The 17,483-nt window shown below is 41.6% G+C and overlaps 1 protein-coding gene across 2 annotated transcripts in view; it reads right to left on the reverse strand.

Moving 5' to 3' along the window:
• csmd1b (CUB and Sushi multiple domains 1b) overlaps positions 1–17,166 on the reverse strand; it is a 288,049-nt gene extending 270,883 nt beyond the window's left edge. For both annotated transcript variants that reach the window (XM_076974689.1, XM_076974688.1), the window contains exon 1: positions 16,855–17,166. In XM_076974689.1, the coding sequence (XP_076830804.1) occupies positions 16,855–16,921 (67 nt within the window). In that variant the 5' untranslated portion in view covers positions 16,922–17,166. The remainder of the gene's footprint in view (positions 1–16,854) is intronic.
• Between the last annotated feature and the right edge of the window lie 317 nt (positions 17,167–17,483).

Genomic DNA, 17,483 nt, shown 5'->3' on the forward strand with positions numbered 1-17,483 from the left:
ACCAATTTAAATGGAGGCTAATTAAGAAAACGTTTAATTATGCTACAATACTAGGTCATTGCCACTGGTTGTGATAACTGTTTTTAGTCTGTCATGAGAGTGGTCTTTACAGAACAAGGCTGTTTGTAGATACAGGTGACGATTCCTATTCAACATCTAACAAGTCTCTTCAGACATAGAGGAGTGTGGCGATGAAAGTAAATCTTTCACAAATACGAGTCTCATTTAAGACTTGGATAGAATCCTAGGTGCCATAAAGAAAATGAATCATTGCAACGCAAAGAGAATTTGATTAAAATTGATGGGTCTCATGATTTCATCCGGCCCTCAGTACTTTCAACACTTTCAGTCAGGTGGACCAAGCCATACATTTCTGGAGAAGTCTGAGTGTCTCAGACTTGTACCTCTCTGATCCGGCAGTTAAAAAAAATCCTCAAAATCAGAGATTCAGATGAAACTCCATCTCGGGTTCTGTTCTGTGTGCCACTATATAAATGGCTCCCCTTTTGACAGCTGTTGAAGATAACGTGAAAAGGCGCTGATGTATTTCCACCTCCACATGCCTATCTGAACTGCCTTTTGATTGATTTATGCATCCATTTTTTTGTACCTGTAGGAAAGTGTTTAATTGAAGCATTCCTACCTGATACTACATGCTCCCACGCAAAATGATAGATATTCCTACTTAGATACTTATTACTTGGCAACACCCTAAGGGACAATGCAACAGCAAGGTAATGTTAGCAGCAGGAGACAGACGATAACCATTTAACCTCACGAGAACAGCTCCGTCGCCCCCTGCTGTTTCTTGTGCCAGCCTTCTTCTTCTTCTTCTTCTTCTTCTTCTTCTTTGGTGGAATCTTCCCCATCGCCCCCCACCACCCGGGCCCTAAACTCCACCACCCCGACCCGTTCCCCATTTTGACAATGCGGCGTTTAATCAATTGTCATATGAAAAACCAGCGTGATTTGTGGGGGATAGAGATGATACGGTGATATGATGATTCCAGACTGCCATCTGCAGCGTGTCTTTCACCCCTTCCCGGTTCCAGCCACGGACCTCATTCAGGGGGTCGGCTGTATTAAAATGATTGCGATCAGCTGCTGGGGAATGGAGTGGGCCGCATGGTCCCATATGTACAATAGAAGTCATCCACTCACATGCACGTGACCGGGCTGTCCAAACCCGCAGGCCTGTACTTCACAAACCTAAGAAATGAACCATCTGAGTCTTAATGGGATTACTCGGTTCAAGAAGATTAACAGAATAGTATACTACACAAAAGCATGAAGTAACCCACCCTCCCCCGAGCCACACACGCACACACACACACACACACACACACACACACACAAAATCATATTCATATTTCATCAGCTCATTTACCTATCGGAATCTGCTTTTCTAAAACCAGCTGAGACACTTGCACGCTCGTATGCACAACTATTCATCACCAGTGAATAACGTGTAGAGTAGCAGCAGTTAATCTCTGGTAATCTACAACAGTAGGAGTCCAATTGCATATGACACGAGGCTGTCAGATTCTGCCTGATGCCCAGCGTTTGAAGAGTGTGGCAAATCTACACATATGTCACGTGTGTATGTGAGTTAAAACACGAGACCATGGGATGATTGAATTAGACATGCGTGCAGTAGTGTAGCAGGACAACACGTGTGTCTGGTCTGATGCAGTCGTGGAGCAGGACCATACTTCTTATCAGTATATAAGATGAAGGATGAACTTTCAGTTATAATATCTATTACATAAATTAAAAAGGAATCGTTTTAAATCATACTAGCATTGTCACGCCTGGCTCCGCCCCCTCCCTGTCTGTCATGCCTGGCTCCGCCTCCTTTGGTCTTCTGTTTAGTTCTGCCTGTTTTTTGTTTCATTGGCTTCAGCTGTTGCTTGTTTGAGTGTTCAGTACGGTTTGTATAAAGTCCTTGTGTTTTGGGTTTTCTTTGTGGGTCAATGTTTGTTATGGTGATATCGGTGTCTAGTGCTACAGTTGTTTGTTTCATTTCTCATGGTTGTTGTTGAAAGTCTTGTTTCAGTTTGTAAGTTTGAGTCCGTTCTCCATGTTAGAGAGTGCGGTGTTTCCTTCGTTCAAGTTTAGTATGTAAGGTGTGTTTCTGTTTCTTCAGGCTTCCCTTCGTTGGGGTTTCTGTTTTGTCTGTTGGTGTATGGTTCGTTATAGAGTCGTTACGTTTGCCAGTGTTGTATATGGTTAGTTTTAGTTTAGTCACGTTTCCTTATGTCTATGTCCATTGTGTGTCGTCCTGCGAGTCCGTGTCTAGGTTAAGTAGTCTACGTGTGGAGTGTTTTCTATTTCAGAGTGCATTGTATGTGTTATGGTCTTCGGTTCTGTTTTTGCTATTTATGTTTTGTGTTTAGTTCCGGTAGTCCTGTATTGTCGTTTGCCTTTGCTTTAGTATGTTCTAATAATCTGCATCTTGTAAATATAATCGTTGATTTCACTTGGTATGTGGTGCGTTCTTCTGTGAGTGATCTGTTAGCTGTCTGTGTCGGTGTTGAGTCACACTATGCCACGTAAAAGTAGAGTCCTGCGTGCATGCACTATACGAGTAGCTGAGATGGCTACTTCTGATAGCTTAGCGTCCCGCTCTCCAGCGCCTGTGCGTCCGCCCCCTGAACACGTAACCCCCCCGACGTTACAAGCATATTGCTTTTGCACATTGGGATACACTTTTAAGAGTTCTTCTTAGATTATCTCAGAAATTCATTATGTTGCTAAATTATTATTTATATTAACAATATAGTAAATTTAATACTAATAATGATTAATTGTTGACAAAAATTGATCTTTTTCATGTTTTTGATCCATTCAAGATATGCAAAGTTGTACCAAACTACAGGCTTCTTGCACTGTTTTCATTATCTCTTTCAATCCATAACCCCCAAAATACTAATAGTATTTTTATCAGTTCTCCAATAACTTTCTTCATGGGCTTAACTTCAAACCCATTCCTAGGATTCAGAAAGCTCTTTTTAATGGTGTCAGCATGAATTCAGAGAGCAGCAGGGGGAGCTGACAAACACTTTTACATGAAAAAGACATTTATCCGTCCCCGGACTCCTGGCACCCAGCGACGCCGTAACAAATGGCCAAGCAATCTTTTGGCCAAACCTCACGTAACGGAGCAGGGCACCCTTTATGTTTTTCTATGCAATGATGATTTACATGCAGCTGTGAATTTAATTTAGAAAATGCTGGTGTTAAACCATCAGTTTGGCCCTGACGGTTCATTGGAATGTGGGGTGAACACACAGACACGCACGCAGAGGGGAGCAATGGGGAGAGAGACAGGAGAAAGGGTTAAAGGTCATGCTGCTTGTTTACCTGACATCACAATCAGAATGACCTGATCTATCAAAGCAGTGTTATCTTGCTCTGACCCATGCTCTCTCTCTCTCTCTCTCTCTCTCTCTCTCTCTCTCTCTCTCTCTCTCTCTCTCTCTCTCTCTCTCTCTCTCTCTCTCTCTCTCACACACACACACACACACACACACACACACACACACACACACACACATTGCCATGCTAATAAAGGCGTGAACTCTGCACACGTACAGCTCTGACACATTGAGAACTTCCCCAACTTCTGAGCTTTTAAAGAGGAAAGGTCTGGATAACTCTTATCGGAGCTCTGATGTACATTTCCTCAAGAGCCAAAGATTACATTAGACTGCCGGATGAATAATAACGCATCCATTAGAAATGGGGGTGGGGGTGGGGGGTGGCGAGTGCCTCCGTGCTTTAGTGACCTCAGATTTTATTCTTCCGCAAAGTTAAGATTATCTTCTACTGAGACATTTGATTACATTCCTTCGACAAATGGGTTCACTACCCCGGCTAACCCTCAGTGATTTATAAAATATCTATAAAGTGTAATTATGCCTACCATGGGCATGTCATATTAATGCATTAACATATCCTAGACATGTGCCTCAAGTAAATGGATTTTTACTGTGGATAGTGCAAACAATGTACTCTTAATATGTGAATGAAAGGAAGTGGCATACAGATAAAAAGGAATGAATAAGTAATTCATTTTGTGCTGGGCAATATTAAGACATTAGTAGCCCAGTTAATAGAAAGATTAATGAATGAATTCATTGATGCATTGTGGATATGGTAGCAGGCGTTGCGTGTGCTACAATATCTGCAGTGCATCGGTGAATTCATTTTAAAGCTTTTTTTTACGCCATAATTAACTAACTGGCTTTAAAAACAAAGTAGAAGCCAAAGTCTTTTGCTAACCTTTTAAAAAGCAACTAATCTTTCAGTTTCATGCCTGGTCTCACTTCTCATTGTTCAATATTTCTGCTTGGTTAGGACTGCACCCAGAACAAAAAGAAAAGGGCCTTCTGTAATGAATATCATCACGAGAATGACATCCCACGCATACACAGATCACAAATCGGAGCACGCAGACACTGCAGCTCGGGCAGTAGTTTCCCAACGTCTCCCTTTGACGGCCACCTCCGACGTAAGTGCTGCTTCAGTTGCCATGGAAACTATACGCCTAAAAAAAAATGCATACAGTACAAGACTAAATTGCCGAAAGGACAAGGGAGTCAAGATCAAATGAGACAAACAAGTTGTTGATCAAATACGAGGTTCTCTTAAACACAATTTCAAAGCACTGAAGTGTGTAGCAGCACAGTGGGTCGACCCATTACTGCAGCAGTGCTCAAACCGCAGTCCGGGGACTCCCCGGCAGTCCACCAGGAACCTCCCGCTGCAGCAAAATGAGATTGTTTCCCAAACAGATTATAGTACTAGAAATTCAGTCAGTAATGAATGAGGCAAATCATTTTAGAGGTTCAAGTTAGATTAAGATTGTCAGCATGGTATTAATTGATTGCATCAACTCTATTTCCGTAACGTGAATTCGTACCCATTCCAGATCTTAAACCGAACCAACCATTCCTGGTGGGATGGATTATTTCATTCTGGTTGATGAAGTATTGATGAAAAAGAACATATTGTCAGCTTATTGAGCAGAGGCTGTAACTGTGGGTGGAAAATATCAAACAGCTGATTGGTCAGTAGTGCATGCCTTGGTATAAAGATGTCTGAGATTGTTCTGATCATACTCATGGAGCATTGTTCAGGAATGTGCTTTAGCAGGGGACACTGAAGGAGACTAGACGTTTTTCAGTGTGTTATGGCAACAGTGACGTTTATTGTATGCCATCAAGGAAATACATTTGGGACTAAAGGTATCATTACATACAACATTTGAATAGCTGTAAGGAAAGTCTGGTCAGTTGCTGCATGCTTCATCATTTCTACTGCTTACTGGTCTCCATAGGGAGCACATCCTAATACCAACCAAACTGCAATGAAGCCATAAGCAGGCTCAGCCTAACAGATGACTTATGGCAGGCTCTCTTTTGGGTATGTGACATCTTGTGTATCCCAAGCACAGTGGAGGGACCGGTAACCAGATAATGCTCAGAGCCGACCTCAGCATAATTACTTAGAACCCCACATACTATAGGATTTCTGGGCATGCAAAATTGCTTTTCAGCAAGGTTAATGGTATTGGGTTAATGGAACTTGGTATTGGGCCAATATGAGTAAACAATTCAACACAGCAAATCACCTGAAACAGTTAACAATTATTAAAGCTATGAAAGACCCCTTGACATGGAATCACCTTTGCTGTCAGCAACAGCCCTTTAAGAAACACTCAAGGGTTCGGTCAAGCTCAATTCAAAAGGATACATCCTTCTTACATCACCCTAAACCTCATTTGGGTTCCAGCCATGAGGAGTTCGGCTTAGACATGTCTTCTGTTCTGTTTTCACTATGGAATCAAGTGGACCTCTGACCACATAGATGGTTTGCCTCTCTGCTAAATGTTATCCAAGGTCCTTTTGAAGCAGTGCGTACTCCCCCTGTAGTGAGGAAAGCGATGGCACTAGCGCATCGAGCATTTCCTGGGAGAGAAGATAAACTTGACTTGAGAGCAAGTGACTTTTAGGAAGCTTCCTTCTTTTAGTCAGCCAGTACCAGTAGTGTGACACTGAAGCTCTTCCCCAGTGCATGGTCCTTTACGTAAACCTTCCCAGGCTGCTCTTGGTGTATCCTGAGATACACATTGGCCCGTAAATCAGTGGAGAAGCTGTGAACTTCTTCTGAACTATAGAAAGTTATCCATTGTATCAGTCTACTGGGGCATAAACAGTGTCAATGCAGGGAAGATTATTCAACATATTTTGATGAAGCATACGTTGCAATTAATTGTAGCTTACTTGAAATGACCTAATCTAACATGGCAGCTTTTAACATCAGCAAATACTGCTGAAAGAATTTAGCAACTTCAGCAACAAGGAAGGGTTCTTCAGGAAAGATTTGTGCATTGCAAACTCTGTGCAGATGTTGCAGTATAAAGAATGAAAGTCACTGACTGACACTTAAGTCAAGAGATTGGTGAGAGGCGGCGGTGGGATTTCTAGGAGCTGAGGACTAAATATGATCACTGTCCTTCTCAACCTGCAGAAGTGCCATGTGGACTCTACCATGAGACAATAATGTGGTACTGGATATTGAAACTTTCTCAAATGAGTACGATAGCTGAGGGGAAGAATTCAAGGTCACAAGTTCATGGAGAAACCTAGAAGATTTCCACATTTCTTAAAGGCAAAAGATGATAATATGAAGCGTGTTCCCTGTGAACACAGTAAGCATAAAAAAATCCTTTAAAAATTATAAAAATACCTAAAAAAATATCTCAAAGTTGCTGTGGTATGAAAGCACTAATATACACTCACATATCTATTAAAAATCCCTACCTACACTGGCCATTTCAGTAGATACATATATCTATTAGTACATTATTTTAAGTGTACTATAAGTGTATAAAATCTTATAGTCCAGACATTTGTTGCCATCTCAGCATGCCGTTCTCTTACTAACTCTATTCGCTGTAGAAACAAACATTAATGCAACAGAGGCCCTGTATTCAGAAACTGACATCAATGAAAGACACGCTTCAGTAATGGCTAACAGACTGTGCATTGACTATGCACCTTCTACATAAGAGTTTCTAATAAAATGGCCAGTGAGTGGATCTTAACACTCTTCAACACGAGCAAATATTGCCTCTCTTCTTTATTTAAAATATGACATGCCGGCCACTTTATTAGGTACACTTGTCCAACTGCTCATTAACGCAAATGTCGAATAAACCAATCACATGGCAGCAACTCATGTAGACATGGCCAAGATGATCTGTTGCATTTCAAACCGAGCAGTAAAATGGGGAAGAAAGGTGATTTAAGTGACTTTGAATGTAGCATGGTTGTTGGTGCCAGACAGGCTGATCTGAGTATTTCAGAAACTGCTGATCTACTGGGATTTTTACGCATGACCATTTCTAAGGTTTACAGAGAATGGTCCGAAAAAGAGAAAATATCCAGTGAGCGGCAGTTCTGTGGGCTTTGTTGAGCTGATGGAACGGCAACAGTAAGTCAAATAACCAGTCGTACCAACCGAACCATGCAGAAGAGCATCTCTGAATGGACAACATGTTGAACCTTGAAGTGGATGGGCTACAGCAGCAGAAGACCACACCAGGTGCCACTCCTGTCACCGAAGAAAAGGAAACTGAGACTACTTTTCGCACAGGCTCACCAAAATTGGACAATAGAAGATTGGAGAAACGTTGCCTGGTCTGATGAGTCTCAATTTCTGCTCAGTTGGGTCAGAATGTGGCACCAATATTTTTCTGGCATACTTTGGGCAGTAGCGAACCGTGACCATTATACCTGCCCCCCCGAAAGAAATTAGTTTCCTCTCCTAATTACCTGCAATTTAAAAAAAAATTTTAATCGAGACAACAGTAGCCTACAGCTTTAGAAACGCAATAAACAATAATATCTGTACTAGATAACTTCTTAAGCAAAATAAGGTTCCAACAAAATAAGGTTCACAGCTCCGTGTTCCTCGGGAGCGGAATATGTAAACAACCCGCACGAGGGCATCAAATACTGAATCGAAACTAGCTAGCGGTGGTACGCTAACGACAGCTAGCGTCACCACAGCGGACAGAAATTATCATACAGTTAAGCCCGCCCACTAAGAGGGAAGATATGATTGGTCAATTTTACTGTCATTTGAAACTGGTATTGCGCTGAATTATATTATAATTATATGAATTATAACTGACAGGCCCTCTGTAAACGAACAACGGGCATCACAGTCCTGATAGGGGGAGACACAGGCTCACAGGCTTCCACTTAACCCCTCACCTTCCAACACAGATTGAATAGACACGGTTGAATAATTTATTTGCTTATATTTTTGTAATTGTTTAGATGTTGATTGTCAAACTGTAAGTAGATAAAATAAAATTGGATAAATTATATTATATATATTTATATTTTAATAATATTTTAGGCCCTCTGAGAGGGCGTAGAGGGCCCTGACGGTTCCCCACTGACTTTGGGCCCATTAGTACCAATTGAGCATTGTGTCAACGAGTATTGTTGCTGACCGTGTCCATCCCTTTATGACCACAGTGTACCCATAGTCTACTTCCAGCAGGATAACATGCCATGTTATAAAGCGCAAATCATCTCAGACTGGTTTCTTGAACACAACAATGAGTTCATTTTACTCAAATGACCTCCATAGTCGCCAGATCTCATGTCAATATGAACCAGACTCTCTGAGGAATGTTTCCATACCTTGTTCAATCTATGCCATGAATGATTAAGGCAGTTCTGAAGGTAAAAGGTGGTCCCTTTAAATAAAGTGGCCAGTGAATGTATTGCGATATGCTCTTTTAAGCTAATCTGACTATCCGGCCAGACACTTTCTTTTCAACTGGTTAATATGGTTTTAAAAAATAAATAATTAAAATAAAATTCACTCAAGGTGTGTAATAGTGTTAAAGCATTTGGGTGAGCACACTAGAAAATGCATCTTGTAGCCCTCTGCAGATCTTAGATGTAGCTGCATTTCAGCAGGGGGTCTTCAATTCTGCCAATGGCTGACATGCACCCTTTATGCTCAATTGCACCTTGGCTGAAGCAAACAGGAATTGGGACTTTGGGGAGCCAAATGACAGGCAAATGACACAAGCCGTTACAAGACACGCTGTCATGCTCTTCTGCATAAAATGATGAATGGAATACAGGATGCATTTGCATGTCAAGACTTTTGTGTCTAAAGAGTCTGTGTAAGGCGAGATTCACATGAGATGAATCTGAACAGTGGTTCTATATATCATCTGATCTATGAAGAGATGATAGGTTGAAATGAAAGTCCTTATCAGGTTCAAAACACATCCTGTTCGAAGTCTTATTCTCAAATGGGCACAGATAGCACAGATATATGTGTGTATATATATATATATGTGTGTGTGTGTGTGTGTGTATACACATATACACATTCAAATAAGATTCAAATGAACTGAATTGCAGCAGGCTTGTGTCCAACTGCCCAAGAAAGTCAAGAAAGAAGTCAATAGCAATCCCAGTTGTTTTCAGCAGTAAAGCTATAATAAATGATTGCTAATGTGACCTCTGAATAGCTGTACAAAAAATTCAAAGTGTAACATCACAGTTTAATAGGCAACAGAACTAATGATTTTTTCTCTATATACTGCTGTGATGATAAACTAACTGTAGTGTCTTGTTGAAAAGGTAAAAGAAAATTGCATGTATCAAGTAACCTCCCAGTCCTGTGGAGTGGAATGTTTTGCTCTAAAATGCAATAACAAGATTCAAAAAGCACCAGATATTTGTGCAATGCTACCTTTAGCCAGTGCTTTGGCCTGCGTTTAGTAAATATGTTTTATTGGGGCATTTTTTGAGCCAGATTATGCAAAATAGATTTTGTGCAATACAGGCCCTTAATAAATCTACACAATGGTCCTTTCCAAACTGCAAAGTGCAACATGTAGTGTCAGGGCTTTGACAGGCTATGTAGGAAGGGATGAAGTAACAGAGATTCAGACATTTTTAGCAGATTTGTCTGACAGTAAATGCGCCTATGACAAGTTTGGACTAAGAGGCAAAACAACTGTTCACCCTTAAAAAGTAAATGTCAAATACCCAACACCTATTTCTCAAACTTTTGCCCTTTTAAGAATCTTGATCAGTTTGCTGGCATTTAGTTGAGTTGTTATGTAAGTGTCTCCTGAAACTCTTCAGTCTCTGTGCTTTCAGATGTACATCATCAATTACTCTTGGTGTGTGTGTACATTGGATGTGTGTTGTGGTGTGCTTCTTCTGATTGTCCAACACTGCAAAGCTCTGCAGTCAAATGATCTGTTCAAGCTGACCAGCCAAGCCCCGAGCAGACATGAAGTACCTGAACTCCAACTGTGCATCTGTGTGTGTGTGTGTGTGTGTGTGTGTGTAGTTGACTGACAGAGAGAAAGGGAGTAAATGACTGCTAACTCAGCAGAGTCCCAATGACTGACGAATGTAAGACATGCCAAATTAAAATGCCCCTGTGATGTCTTGAGAGATAATTACGCCCTAATCCCCTCTCAGTGTTTCCAAACGACTTGACAAGCCTTTCTTAGGTTTTCCCCATCACAACATCAGTTCAGTATTATTTAGATACATATAATAAACATGTATGTATAAACACTTTTGTCTTAATTCCTAAAATAATCTTACAAATTGGCGCTGTGTGTAAGGAGCAAGACTATGTAATAACTAAGATCATGCCCCCCATTTATTTTTCATTTTTCATGGATCATTTTATTTGGTTTATAGAGTTTACAAATCATAAATAATACATTTGGAACAACTAGAGTTCTTACAGATATCACAAATAAAACAACACATTTACATAAAGAGTTTAAAATAGAAACAAAATATGTTCATCAAATATTCATTTGAAGCTGTAAAATTCATAGTTCTTAAAACTGATTTGAGGTACCGAACTGGCAGACACCAGGACTGGCAGACATTCAGGAGCTCGTTCACATGGACCAGCTAGTCATTTATGGAGGTTGAGCTACACTTGCATTTCAGTTTTACAAAAGATACATACAGACTCTAAACTCTTCAGGGGTAGATATTTAGCAAGCGCAAAACAATACACCGCACACAAATAGCCTCACTTATGCTACCACCACTGATAGAATGAGGGAACGGTGTTGTTGTCTGTATATATGCTGATATAATCAAACCGTGTATATTAAATCTGAACCAAAATGTTACCACTGTTTTTGTATCCTTTCCGAAATAGATGATATCTACAAAAACAACACGTATTCATAAAGCATATTCCAAACCTTGTTTGATGTATGATGCCTTATCTGCAGTGATGAGGAAGATCTTGGCACCACGTTATCGACACTGTGCCAGTCTCACTCTCACTGCATTGCAACAAAGATTATGCTCCCTCTGTTCCCAAACCTTGGTTAATTATGTGCACGACCTGCAATTTCCAACCAAATGATAATGGTGACACTTGCCCCCTATTGGCCACCGTAGCCCAGGCAGTACCCGAAGTTACAGACCATCATTTTTGAGGTCTCGTATTCCCAGTTTGTTTGAATGGAGTCGGTGGGAATCATTCAGATAATGATCCCAAAACCGTTTTTTTTTCTGTTAGTGTCATTAGATTGAGCAGATGCCGAAGATGCTTCTCCTGAAACTCCTGGCTAAGGCACATGTTGGCACGCCCTGCACAGGTACAGCAGGCACGGAGAAGAACATTTCAGGAACAACGCTCATAAATGCATTTTCATACATTTAAAGAAGATTTCAGTGTGGGGTGACCAATCAGAGCACGGTCCTCCTTGTCTGGTGCGTTTGCTGTTCAAAATGGATGTCAGCAGGAAACTGACATCTGAGATTTAAGGCACCACTAAAGACACAACACTACTTACACATGATGCTTTGATGTGATATGAGCTCTACTCCACGATTGGCCACAGCTGTGTTTAGCTTAGCGATGAATTAAACAGCAAAACAAAACATTTGGACTGTGCTTGTGTGATACCTGGTCACAGGCGCATAAATAGAAATTCCCTCCGTCTGATACATGCTCTAGGATGACGCTGGTTTCTCCCAAAGCAGACCTGTGCAGCTAACCTATGGCTTCAGCAATTCAATCTTTTTCATGGCTTCATGGTTTCATTTGAGATCAATGGCAGTTTTGAATAAAACCTGAAAAATGCCAGCCCAGGATCTACTAGATAGTGTGGATACCGATTGTGCTGTGTGTGCTGAGGAGCAATGTCATTACAGGACAGCCACAGGTCTCTGTCCTCTATAGTTCGATACAAACCTTGATTCGTTTCATACTTCTGCCTACAGTAATGGACCGGCAATACAGCTTGTCAACGCACCACATGGTAGCTCAGTATCGTTGTGGTGGTGTGAACCGACATGGTTGAAATATTAATTGGTTCATGAATGAGTCAGTGTAAATGGTATTTAATTAGGTAATCCAGACCATGGACAGAATATTAAATGTAATATTTTAAGGGAATTACTCTAATATTTAGTCAGTGTGCCTTGTTTGCCGTGGTTCGAGCTATTTCATCTTAAATTCATAAGAAAAACAAACAATAAGGACATGAACTAAAAGGATCTCCAGCCGGTGCCACATTTCTTTAAGGCATACGCTGAGATAAAGTCAGCAATCCGTGAGCAGGCCCGTGTCACGCAGAATGATGACACAAACACAGGCGGGGAGTGTGATGTCTTTACTTTTGCATCAGACGGTGTTTCTCATTTATCAACAGTAAAACCATAGCAACATGTCTAAACTGGCCATTGCTGATTCATCAGATGCAGTTTGCATGGAGGAGTTGTTGCCTCCTACGGTGTTCTGTGTGCTTGCTGCTACGGTGTGCATCATGTTGCCTCCTGCTTCTTCCTCCACTATAATCAAGCCGCACTACCGGCCATTGTGAAGGTAAGACAAACCCAAAACAACGGGTGCGTCGAAAACAATCTCTTTATTCGCCCACAGTTCTTAAAACGTTGACGACGACGGTGGCAGCCGAGGAATCGGTCGTCACGAGTGTCCGCAGGTCAGCCTGGAAATTCAGAAGGATTGTGAAAATCTCACGTAAACCCCACAGCTCGTGTGAGATTGTAGGGGGCAAAGCCACGGCTGTCATGAGCTGGGAAACACACACTAATTCCAGCTGTCCACCTCTTCCTTGTCCGTGAGGGCCGTAGCGTGTTTCCAGTCAATAAGCCCACCTGCGTCAACCGAGCTCGCGCTAACACCGCCGTAGTAGCCTGCGAAGCCACAAACGACCTGATGCTGTTCACTTCTGGGAGGGCTTGATATTGAGACTGTGTTTAGATGTCATAACACCAAAGTTAATGCAGCAGCGTGTGCTTCTATGGCACCGAGCAGTGTGCTTACGATTGAGATGACGGAATCCGGGGGGGGGGGGGGGGGGGGGGGGGTTGAAGAGAGAAACGTTTGCTGGGAAAAAAGGAACAATAGCTGGACTTATATACAAAGAGCCTCTTGAGGTACAAAATCTTTGAAGCATCCTGACTCAACTGACTCAACGAAGTATGAGTATATACCATACCTTCACACCCCCAACCCCCCCCCCCCCCCCGCTTCAGTGATTTCTTTTTTTCTCCCTACAAAATACTTGACCAAGTTCAGTGTCAAATATATTAGCCAGTACAGCAGCGAAGGTTCAAAAGAAGAAACATTGAAAACTGCCATTCCTGAATCTAAAACACTGCAAACCCGAGGCCTAATTGAAATGCATATTTTCCAAATTGCAAGTCATTTAGACCTTGTCTTTCCGGTTGGTGATCTCCATAACCTTAAAATCAACACCATTTCTGCTGACTGGGGCTGCTTTGAAATGCAATTGTGTTAATCAGTTATATATGTATGAGTTCCTTACGTGCATACTCATACCTTAAATGGGTCATCCCATCCAGACCAGAACCCAGACAGTTAAGACTGATGACCACATAGCATTCAGTTCCAGAAAACTAACACTGACAAAAACTCCCCACAGTAACACACAATGAGGACATCTCGAGGTAGAGGAAGAGCAGGTACTAACTTCAATAAAAGCTTCCTCTGGCATCCTGAGCCAGCTGTCTGGTGAATAATAGATAGTTTTGGCTCCACACTAGGCATCTGCCTGCCTAATCAATGCTGTTCTGTGATGTGGCGTGTTTTTACAGGATCAGCATTTTAATTATTTGACAAACGTCCTTTTCGCGGCCTCAGAGGACCTGGCAACCAGAGTGTTTGTCTGGAGTTCATGTGTTTGTCCATATAAATGTTTCATTGTCGAGAAGGGACGCAGAGTTTTCCATTTTATCCGAGAGCCTCCATCAGCTTTTGAACATCTGCTGAAGTACTGATGCAAATGCAGTTTTAAAATATATTAAAACGTGAAACATTCATAGATATATTGAGCAGAACAAAAAATCACAAATATTTATAACCAAAATGACAGTTCAGTTCAGTTCAGTGCAGTTCACTTAGGATGTTTGAGTCAACAAGGGCTTTTGTGTTTTAATATACAGGCCTTCCCTTAAAGACCTCGAATGTCACATTTGCATGCAACACTTGAGATTGGACAGATTCATAATGTTTTGCAGTTTGGCAACAAGTCAGTGTCATCTAATTGTCACGGTGCATCTACTTTGGACCATCAAGCAGGCATCTTAAAGCCAGTGCAATTTTGGTCAATTGAATTACTATCCCTGTATTGCAAGCTTTCATGCTTGAGTGTGCTTAATGCCAGATTACACCAAGCACAACCACTGTCCAGCAGCAGTGACATTTCGTCTGTGTTTTAGTGTGTACAATCTAAGCCACTCAAAATACTAGAAGTTCAAAATCATCACATGACCCCAACACTGTGGGAGTAACTCTTTCACTGTCCTAGGCCTACTGTCCTTCTGAAATAGCTACAACAGGGTTTAGTCATGGTTATTATAAACCATGATTAAGCCAACCCAGGCTTAGGCTCAAAGCCATTTTATCTTACCCATGTTAAAAGCTAATAGCTCTGAATGTCTCCCAGGTAAACTGTTCTTTGTTATCTGTACCATTCTCAGGTAAACTGATAATTCAGTGTACCGAATCAACTTTCACGTGCATTTATGCTTCCTTTTTTGCAATATTATGCCAGATGAAACCAGATTAATCAATGTCTGTTCCCCAAACACCCCACACATGCCTTCAAACAAGGAATAGCAACAGACATTGTCATTGTCTTTGATGGCACAGCTGTGACCAAACGAATGATTCTTTCACAAGCTTGGGAACCGGTCGAAATGCCCGGAGCATTGCTAATTCCTTTTGGAAAGCGTGTCATTTAAAACGACGAACATAATAAGCGTGGGCAAGCTGAAATTGTAGCTAGTACACACACAGCAAAACTCTCAAGTGTGGATTTTACAGAGTTTATTTACGTCCGTTTTAAAAAAAAATCAACTCTTACTCGACGCTTTGGTAAAGGTGCTCATTCAAATAAATCGTCTAAGCGTGCTGTGAGGTAACGCGGGCCTGCCACTCCAGTCATTTTGAATGCGTTGGCTGAACAAAGCTTTCGTCGTCGTTTTCCCAACACCCTCTAACACACAGACTATGCTGGAGAAATTGAGAAATGCGAACTTATACCACCTAATTTACTTCAAATATTAGTATGACAGCGGCCCTCGGACTCACCAGGGACATACACGAATGTGAATCAAACCTTTGCCATTTGTTGCGTTATGACCCAAACATCAGGTAAGGGTTAGGCACTTGCATTTAAACTTCACCCGGATTCATGATATTTTAATAAAAGGCATAACTCTAGTTTCAGAATTCCACAATGCCCCAGTATTAGGCTATTCAAACCAACTCTACCCACTTGGGTAGTTCTTTACGCAAACATCCCCCCAAAGCGCCCGGAGCCTAAATTGTTAGGTTCAAATATCAATACAACAATGTAACTTTTTGCCAGCCTGCTACATCATACTCGTGTTATCACTGTGAAAGGAAACCGCGGTATAATAAGATCACTATAAATTAGGAGAGTCAGGGCTGTTGACGGTGTCCATGTCTGGACAGGTGGCGTAATGGGCTACTGTGGAGATGCTCCAACAAGACTCCATTAAACCAGGCCAGTCAGACCCATTACGAGATCATCACTGGACCATCACTGACCATCACTGACCATCAAAGAGACTGTATGAATATATGAACGTGAATAAGTCAAAGGAGGCACTAAGAAGGACCACTAGACCCTGTGGCCGCTTCGTTTGCCATCTGCTCCGGTCCACAAAAGTTTTTGCCATACATCACACGATCTTATAAACTGATCCATTGTACGGTAGACATTTTAAACGATTTTTGTATACAGTGTATGATTTATTTTTAGATACAGTACTCTCTGTCTCTCTCTCTCTCCCTCTCTCTCTCTCTCTCTCTCTCTCTCTCTCTCTCTCTCTCTCTCTCTCTCTCACTCGCTCTGTTTCTTTCAGATACGCTGCATTTATGGTCCATTTTAAACTCAAATAGCCTTGCCTTTTGTGCGTACGCGTCTTACGAAACCTAGTTTATGAGTCAGACATTCGGATTGAAGTTATAGGATTTCTATGTATTTATTAACAGTCTAGCCTACTATATATTACACGTAATTAGGCTAATTATATCATTTTGAATTTTAGACACAGCCTATGCTACAATGGACTTACTTATAAGTCATATAATGTCATGTAAGTTTTTGAAGTACCTCCCCAAAATATAAAAACAGTGTATACGCTTGTTCAAGCAGCCCGCACACCTGACAAAGTCAGAAGCGTAAAGGCGAATTCTTATTGCGCCAAACCCCGCTTGGAAATATAGATTAGAACTTACCATTAGCTGCGGTAATTAGACCTGCGAAAATGAGCAAGATGTGCTTGAATGTCCCCATCGCAGTCATGTCCGCTGTTATTCCACGCAGCCCGGGCTTTCAGTTGCTTTATTCTCAACGATCACAGTAATACATAGAGATCCAGCTTTGGCGAGAAGATCTGACGCCTGTGGTGCAGGGATTCGCCTATGTTAGCTCTCATATCACCGAGAAAGCGCCACTGCAGAGATGAGAGATTGTAGAGCTGCGACCAAGCGAGGTTCCCTCGGTCCAATGGTAGAAACAGAATGGGCTTGAGATAGCAGAAAAGGGGAGACGAGGCAGTACGCATCCAGCGGAAGGCGCTGGACTCAACCATCATGTGTGATGCAGGGGAAAATGTACAGCAGCCCTTATGGTCTGCACTGCTACTCTATTGACTTTAATTCGAGAAACCTTCCAGTCGTCTACAATTAAAAGCAAAATGCGCGCAATGATGTGTCCACGATTAAGCCGAAACCGGGACACAATGTACAGGGCGGTGACGGCGACCAAACGGATATTTGTAGTTTAGTTTTCAGTTCTAAATAACTGTCAAAAATGTACAACGCGTGAGGATTTTCTTTTTATACATGTTTTTTATCTTTTACTA

Source organism: Brachyhypopomus gauderio, chromosome 15 (assembly GCF_052324685.1).
Source record: "Brachyhypopomus gauderio isolate BG-103 chromosome 15, BGAUD_0.2, whole genome shotgun sequence".
In the NCBI taxonomy this organism is placed as follows: Eukaryota; Metazoa; Chordata; class Actinopteri; order Gymnotiformes; family Hypopomidae; genus Brachyhypopomus; species Brachyhypopomus gauderio.